The 8779-nt window shown below is 43.3% G+C and overlaps 1 protein-coding gene across 1 annotated transcript; it reads right to left on the reverse strand.

Moving 5' to 3' along the window:
* Positions 1 to 1894: 1894 nt before the first annotated feature.
* JAGN1 (jagunal vesicle mediated transporter 1) lies at positions 1895 to 5045 on the reverse strand. Its single transcript, XM_019651032.1, has 2 exons — positions 4845 to 5045; positions 1895 to 2859 (listed from the first exon to the last, which is right to left on the reverse strand). Exons 1-2 carry the CDS (start codon positions 4931 to 4933, stop codon positions 2397 to 2399), a joined length of 552 nt encoding a protein of 183 aa, XP_019506577.1. The 5' UTR covers positions 4934 to 5045; the 3' UTR covers positions 1895 to 2396.
* Between the last annotated feature and the right edge of the window lie 3734 nt (positions 5046 to 8779).

Genomic DNA, 8779 nt, shown 5'->3' on the forward strand with positions numbered 1-8779 from the left:
TGGTACACATAACCCCATTACCCACATACTTCCATCTGCTCATCTCTGCTCTCCAAAATCTACCCGCTTTAGTCTAGTTCTTTCCCCTGTGAAATACATTCTGATTTTAGTCTACAGTTAGGACGAGTTACTGTATTCAGTAAGTTCAGAGTGCACAGTGTCAGGTACTGAGCAAGGGGTGAGGAAAAGACACGTAAACTAATAATTCTGCCAATAAAAGAGGTAAAATAAAAATGCCATGTGAATTCAGAGAAAGGACTCTCACTCCTTGAAGGAACCAGAAGGCTCCAGAATTACCATATAAACTGGGTCTTGAAGGATAAGTAATAAAAGAGTAGGAAACTAGAAAAGGGAAATTTTTAAGCAAAGGAAACTGGGAAAATATGGAACCAACATGGGGATTCATGAGGTTCTGCTGAGATGGACAGTATGTGGTGAGAGTATTGGGAGGTAATCCAGGACTGCTGCATTGAGATCACACTTTGGAAATCTCTGAGATTAAGGAATTTTGGTTGTTCAAAAAATGGCACCCAGTAGGGACTTAATGATGATCCCGAGTTGTGCTCTTTGTCTTCTCGCTTGTACACAGGGATGCAGGAAAAGGAATGGAGGTAGAAGGCAAAGAGTTAACTCTGGGACACACTGAGTTTGAGATGATAATCAAAACATTGAGAGGAAGAGGTTTTGCAGCTAGAAGTACTGCCAATACCTAATGGTGACTGAGTACATACCTAATGTTTATAGAGCAAAAGAATGACTATCGTTGGAGAGGGGAGAGATCTGCAGTTAGAGATTTGGGCATCATCCAGAGACAATAAAGTCAAGTGGGTAAGAGCAAAGGGACACACAGCTTTCATTTACTCTGTGTCAGACTTTCAGGTGTCAAAGGGCCTTTAGTTCACAGATCTCTTTCCCACTTCTATTTTTAATGTATCTGCTCCACACCCTTAAATACTGTGTTCATTAATTATTTCACATTTATATCACATTTCACCTAGACTGCATATTCCCTGTATGAAGATACTTTAAAATTCTTTTGGATACTGTACAGTACAGTAGTCCCCTCCTTATCCGCAGTTTCACTTTCTGTGGTTTCAGTTACCCACAGTCAACCATAGTCCAAAAATATTAAAAGGAAAATTCCAGTAATAAACAATTCATAAGTTTAAATTGCATGCCATTTTGAGTGTGATGAAATCTAACACTGAGCCAACATTCACATAACTCTTATTACAGTATATTAATATAATTATTATTTTTTTCTAGCTGAGCCATCCTGCCACCCCTTGGCAGCTCAGCGGCAGCTCAGCTCGGGCTGGGCATCCAACCGCTGTTGCTCAGAGCTCGCACTCTTGAGTGAACTCTTAACCAACTGAGCCACTCAGCTGGCCCTATTATTATAATTATTCTATTTTATTGTTAGTTGTTACTATCTTACTGTGACTAATTTATAAATTAAACTTTATCATAGGTATGTATAGGAAAAAACAGTATATATACAGTTGAGCAGTATCCACAGTTTCAGGCATCCACTGGGGGTCTTAGAACGTATCCCCCACAGATAAGGGGGGACTACTATATCAGACACATAACTGACACTCTGTTAACAATGAATGGTAAACATGAATATCCAACCAAAAGAAGGCTCCATTAACTCAAGCTGGATAAATTAGAATGAGCTATTTTACAGGTGGAGAGATTAAATGTATGGCCCATGATGGTTCCTGCCAATCAGCTACAGGGTGGCAACTATGACTGAAGTTCCTTACACCCAGTTCACTTCTCTATGTCCACTGCTAGGTTTCTCAGGGAGCTTCCACATATCTCCTAGTGTCTAATGCCACTCAAGCAACACACCATTCATACTGTTAAAGCTCAAACACAAGGCACAGGGTGGACAGGCAGTTGTAACTTTATTGAGGTTCTTTTTAATTAAAATGCTTCACAGTAGAGACCACAGCTTCCAAAGGAAGTAGCCTCCTAAATGTTTCCTGCCCAATGATCCATAGATTAAAGTAGAATTTGGTTTATTCGCTATTTCCTTCCATCTCAGTGGCTAAGGGGTAATGGATGGAAGTGGAGAACGACCAAAAAGCAGCAAGGATGAGGCTCAGTCTTAAAAGAAAAACCCTGAAGGGCCTCAACTTCAACTAGCTGAAGTTTGTCTTACAGCTATTCATCACCCAGTTCCAGCCAATCAGGAATAAGTTAAATACAGTTTTGCCACCTCAGCTGACGACAGGAGCTTTCCAGAACTTGGGTCTACTTTGCACTAGTTGCCAATATCACAGCTGCCAAAATCACCAAAGGAGATTTCAGAACAGCTCATCTACCCTCTCACTCCGCTCAGGAGGCGGCCCAGGCTTCACCCCAGAGGTCAGTCCATCAGGCAGGCTTCATTTACGCTTCTTCTCCTGTGTGCTGGTGAACCAAGAGTCTAGGAGCTTCTTGCTGTAGTATAACTGCCAGGCATGCACTTGGACCGCCAACACCAACACCAGGTACATGACGGAGACGGCAGAAAAACCAAAGAGGAAGCGGTAGGCCTTGCCATGGCGGTAGAGCTGCTGTGCAGCGGGGAACATCTCCATGCTGCCATAAATGAGGGGAGCGATGGAAAAGAGCCCCATGCTGATCATGGAGAGCACCAGGTAGCTAATGTTGTTGCGGGGGAAGGAAAGGAGGCCCAACAGAGAGGGCACAATGCTCAGCAAATATGGGTACTCCCACTGATAGGGCATGGCCACTTGATCATGTGACAAGAGCCTCAGGTGTCCCACGCTCATCTTGGCAACCAACAACAGCCATAAGACCAGATGCACGTAGATCAGCTTCTTGATTTCATACTTGAGGGTCACACTGTGGGGCAGAGCAGAGAGAGAAGTACCTTTCATTCAAAATTTTCTGACCACCAACTACATGTCAGGCAAGTATACTGGACAATGGAATACAAATGTGAATGAAATATAGTTCCTGCCTAGAGGCTGGGCACAAGGAACAGAGGAAGAAAATAATTAGAAAACAAATTAGAAGAGCTCAAGTAAACATATGTTGCAAGTAACATGGGATTATAGGAAGCAGTAATCAGTTCTGCATGGGATGGGGTGTCTGAGAAAGCTATCTAGAGGAGGGTGATATTTGAGCAAGGCTCTGAGGGGTGGGTGAAGATGGGCATTCAAAGCAGAGGTAATTGCATGCAAGCAAGAAGGCATAGGCATTTGTGTTCCAGGAGAGCCTGTGGTTGGGTATGACAAAAATACATCATGGAGGGAATGGGAGAAGTGGGATATGAAGTTGCGAAGACTATGAAGAGTCAATTTAAAGGCAGAAGAGTAACTCAGAGCAGTGTTTAGAAAGATGACTTTGCACCATAGGAATATAGCCTAGAGCAGGGGTTGGCAAACTTTTGAGACGTTAGAGCCGCCAGGGGTCAGCAAATTGCGGCTCGCAAGCCACATGTGGCTCTTTGGGTACGTACATGTGGTTCTGAAGTAAAATTGAAAATGAAATATAACTATCATCGTTTCATTTATAAAATTTTTAAAGGATATTATTCACATAATGGTGATTATGTAAAAATATATTTATGGCTCTCTAATAATTTTTAAATTGTTGTGAGGGGCAGGATTGGATCTTCCAGTGGTTGGCAAACTTTTGAGACGCAACATACCCAAAGAGCCACATGTGGCTCGCGAGCCGCAGTTTGCCGACCCCTAGCCTAGAGGAAGAAGGTATTGGCAGTGAAGAAACCAGCTCACGCTGCTCATACTTCTTCAATTAGTGTAGATTTTCCATCTATAGGAGTAACATTTCTTAGTCTTCTAACTCTCTCAGGTGCTAAATGTATCCTCTTCACATCCCACAGGGCAGTTTCTGCTCTGGGCAGGCATGCTTGGGTTGTGAGGTATCCTTAGGCAAGGGTTAAATTTTAGGATAAGAGTAAAGTCAGGGTTCAAAGGGCTTTTTATTCTTTAAAAGATGCAAAAAACATTCCAGGAGAGTTTGATGGATTTAAGGAAAGAAAATCTTCAAAAAAATTTTTATTTTAAAAATATTCATTATAGAAAGTGAGGAAAGGTAGGGGGTAAAGATCAGTCACCTCTAGACTTCAAGATTCATGAAGGCAGGGACCAGTTTTTTGTTTGTTTTGTTAATAAGCTTTTTTATTGAAGATATAACAATGCATACAAAGACCAGGTCTGCTGTTGCTCACTATCATATCCTCAGTGGCTAGCGCTAAATGCATGATGGGTAGAAGCTCAATAAATACGTATTTGTTTGAATGAATAAACTAATGTAGAAATACCCTTTATGTGAGGGTGTTTATAAAATTCATTTTAGGTAGGGAAAGGCTGGTCTTTACAATACACATTCCCCAAAAGAGCCGAAATAGAACAGTTACCATGTATTGGGCAGACTCGTATTCTGTGCAGGATCTTTCGCTACGTCCTTTATACGAATTATTACCTCACTGATTTTTCACCCAACCCTAAAAGGTACATTACTTTTTTCCATTTGCAGGTGAGGAAACTGAGGCTCAATTAAATATTAGGTTCCCGAGGTCACACAGAGGGGACAGCTTCGCCGTGATTGGAGTCCAGGCGGGTCTGGACCCCCTCAAGTCACAGGGTGGGTCAAGGAGGGGAGCTTATCGGAGCAACAGGGCTTCCCAGGATTGGGGAGAGGCCCTGGGCCGTCGCGGGAGGGGACTTGGCAGGAGAGCGGGAACTGGCTGGGGAGTAAGAGCTTGAGGCCGGGGTTGGGGGGACGGGGGACGATGCTTCCCAAGCCCTGCAGGCTCCGACGGGGTAGAAGGCCTCCGAGCTCGTCGCCTCATTTCATACCTCATCTGGTAGTGCTTGGCGACGCGCTCCCGGTGCTGAAAGTCGCTGCCGTCAGTGCCGGCAGCTCGCGGGCCTGCCCGAGACGCCATTGAGCCAGTCACGCCGACCCTCGGCCGCCTGCAGATACTGTTCGCACCCCCTCAGCTCCACCACCCCAACAGTCGTACAATGTGAGAACAACTTCCGGCCTCTCTGTCTCTAGAGGACCGACTCTATGGTCGCTCCCCCCGTTCCCCCTACGCGCACGCGCACGCTTACGCGCGCGGTCTCACTCGACCCCGCTCGGGCCGCCTCTCTAGTGGAACGCGCCGGAAGTTAACCCCGCCCCACCCCTTCCACCCCCAGCGCTGGCACCTCGTTGCCTTCTACCTGTAGCGGATTCTCCAGCCTCTCGAGCAGTTTCACTTTCTTAAATTTTAACATGAGTTTAAGAAGCCGTTGTTCCCGCTTCACAGATGGGAAAATGTGCTTGGCAGGGTTCTGTGACTTTCCCAAGAACATGTATCACACAGTCTCAAAGTATCTTCCCATGGATTACATACATAATCGTTGCAAAGAGAAAACGGTGAGTTTACAGTGGAGAAACCTGGTGCGCACCCCCTCCACCAAGTAATCAAAGTTAACTTGACCACTAATGACACCTCGTGCCTCCTGATACTCTGAGGACCCAACGTCAGTTCTGTGATATTCCTGCCAAAGATGCTTAACCTGGATCTAATCATGAAGAGATGACAGATAAACTCAATTGAGGGCATTCTACAAAATAACTGGACTGGACTTCTTGAAAATGTAAATGCCATTAAAGAAAAAAGAATTGTGTAGAGGCAGAAAGTTAAATGGTGGCTGTCAGGGCCTGGGGGAAGAGGGAATGAGGAGTTGTTTAATGAGCACTGAGATGAAAAGGAAGACGAGAAAAGTTCTGGACATGAATGTAGTGATGGTTGCACAAAGTGTGAAAATAATGTCACTAAACTTAAAAATGGTTAATTTACTTATGTAACTTTGCTAACAATTGTCACCCCAATAAACTTTTTTAAAAATGGTTAATTTTGTTATGTACATTTTACCACAATAAAAAATAAATACATAAAATAAAAATTTAAAGTTATCTGAAAAAAAGCATCTTTTTATATGCTTACAGGTCAATTGAATTTAATTTCCCTGAACTGTGTTCATATTCTTTGCCCACTTTTCTACTGTTGGTGGTCATTTTAACTCGTATATAGGTAGAAAAGGGAGAAGACAGGAGAGAGAGAGAGAGAGAGAAGATTGGCCTCTTGTCTATATTAGTTGCAATATATTTTTCCTATTAATTGTATGTCTTTTGACTTTACTCATGGTATTACAAGTTTAACATGCAGAATATTTTTTGTAATGTAGTTGAATGTATAATCTTTTCTTTTTTGGCTTCTCAATTTTGAGCAGTAGCCAGAGTACTTCTCCACTCCACGGTGTCTCGAATGATTTTCTGAACCTTAGAGTTTGAGAACCATGCTCAGACATCTGCCTCCCCCACTGGAATATGATCTCTTCTAAGAAGGATAAGAGCCGAATCATGTGTCCCCAGCAGCCCACTATGTCTAGCATAGTGTAAAAGCTCAAGAAATGCTTGTTGAATAACAAAATTCCAACTGAGACAAAAGCATCCGCTTCTCCTAAACACTGTGAAGAATCCTCAGGTTCATGGAGCCATTCTAATCCCACCCCTCCACTCCTATCCCTCCACCCTTACCCCCATCCTCCCTGATAGATATTCTCTGGCTTTGGCTTGTGGTTATCTTTGTCTTTATTGAGTCTGCGGTCCGTGATGCACCAGGTGTTCGTCAGGGCCAGACTGCTGGTGAGTCATCCATTTGCCTATCATGGGACACCAAGCACACGATGAACATTCAATAAATGTTTGAGAAGTGACTGTCCAAGGGAGGGGCTGCAACTCTTTCCCCAGACCTTTCTCTCAGAAGTATTTGTTTATACTTTTCTTCTAGGTCTTGGTCTGCCTTAAAGTTTAGTGATTTGTGCTCCTGTCTCTTCACCCTGCTCATTCCCTTCTCAAATTCTTTGCAGTTGGTGTTTCCTTTGCCTTGAATGTTCCTTCTCCTCCAGGACTTCAAAACACTGGCTTTCAGGCCCAGGCAGAATGTTTGTGCCCCCCACCTCCACCCCATAATAGTTACATTGAAACCTAATCCCTAATGTGATGGTATTTGGAGGTGGAGTTTTTGGGAGGTGGGATTAGTGTCCTTATGAAAGAGACTCCCTTGCCCCTCTACCACGGGAGGACTCATACACTTCCTGTGTATGAACCAGGAAGCCGGCCCTCACCAGACACCAAAATCTGCTGGCATATTGATCTTGGACTTGACAGATTCCAGAACTGTGAGAAATAAATTTCTCTTGTTTATAAGCCACTAGACCAACGGTTCTCAACCTGTGGGTCATGACCCCTTTGGGGGTCGAACGACCCTTTCACAGGGGTCACCTAAGACCATCGGAAAACACAAAGATATTTACATTACGATTCATAACAGTAGCAAAATTACAGTTATAGAGTAGCAACGAAAATAATTTTACGGTTGGGGGTCACCACAACATGAGGAACTGTATTAAGGGGTCAGGGCATTAGGAAGGTTGAGAACCGCTGCACTAGACTATGGTATTCTGCTATAGCAGCCCAAATGATTCCAGGACTTCAAAAGACTGGCTTCTCACCAGTCAGGATTTAGCTGAAAGCCCACCTCCCCTCAGACTTTCCTAAGTCTAAGGTAAATCTAGCTCTCCAGCCATTTGCTATCATATCACTGTGTTTTGTTTTCTTCCCAGAACATCATTATCAGAAATTATTCTGCTTATTTGCATATTTGTTCATGGTCAGAGTTCCCCCTCCTTCAGTAATGTCAGCTCATTGAAGTGTGGGACAAAGCTGTCTTGTTTCCTGTATTCTCTGCCCCTAGGAGGGCTGGCACATAGTAACTAATATTTGCTTAATGAATGCATGATTGTTGCTTGGGAGCTCCTCCAGGGAAGGATTTAAATCTAAATAATAATGATGATGGTGATGATGATAATAGTAATAATAACTATTTATTGAGCCTGAAGAGTGTACTAAGTTCTATAGCAAGTACATTTCATGATTATCTCATTTAATCTTCATGACAACCTATTTTTCACCCCCATTTGTCAGATCCCACTGAAGCTTAGAGGAGTTACATCACACAATTTAGTGCTAGACTGCTGGTTTTCAAAGTGGGGTCTCTTAGTAGCTGCAGCTTCAACATCACCTAGGAAACTGTTAGAAATACACTTTCTTAGGCCCCACTCCAGATATACTGAGTCAGAACCTCCGGGATGGAGCCCAGCAATCTGAATTTAAAAAAAAAATTTTTTTTTAATAAATGTTTTTGGTTTTTTTAAGATTTTTTTTTTAATTGGGGAATTGGGGGATGGGAACAGCTCTGGGGAATTGGGGGAAGGGGAACAGACAAGTTGCTGTCCTTTTGTTCTTCAGTCTAGTTGTGGAGGACGTTGCTTCACTGGCCCAAGTTGGCACCATCATTGCGCTCTTTCCGGGCGAGGCAGATCAGTCGCTGGCTTCAGGATGGCCGCTTACAGCGGCTGCTGGCAGCTCACCCAGCAATCTGAATTTTAAAAAGCTCTCAGGTAATTCGGATGCACTAGTGTGAAAAACCCTCTGTTAACAGAAAGATGAGCTTGGACTCTTTTTAAAAACCACATTATTGAGATATAATTCGCATATCATACAATTCTCCCACTCAAATGTCCAATTCAATTGTATTTGTATGTTTACAGAGTTGTGCAACCATTGCCAAAATAAATTGTGATTAATGGATTACAACATTTTGTCTCACCTGAAAGAAAGCCTGTACCCATTAGCAGTCACTCCCCATTCCTCTCCCACTCCCCAGCACCAGCCCTAA

This window comes from Hipposideros armiger, unplaced genomic scaffold, assembly GCF_001890085.2.
Source record: "Hipposideros armiger isolate ML-2016 unplaced genomic scaffold, ASM189008v1 scaffold_152, whole genome shotgun sequence".
NCBI lineage: Eukaryota > Metazoa > Chordata > Mammalia > Chiroptera > Hipposideridae > Hipposideros > Hipposideros armiger.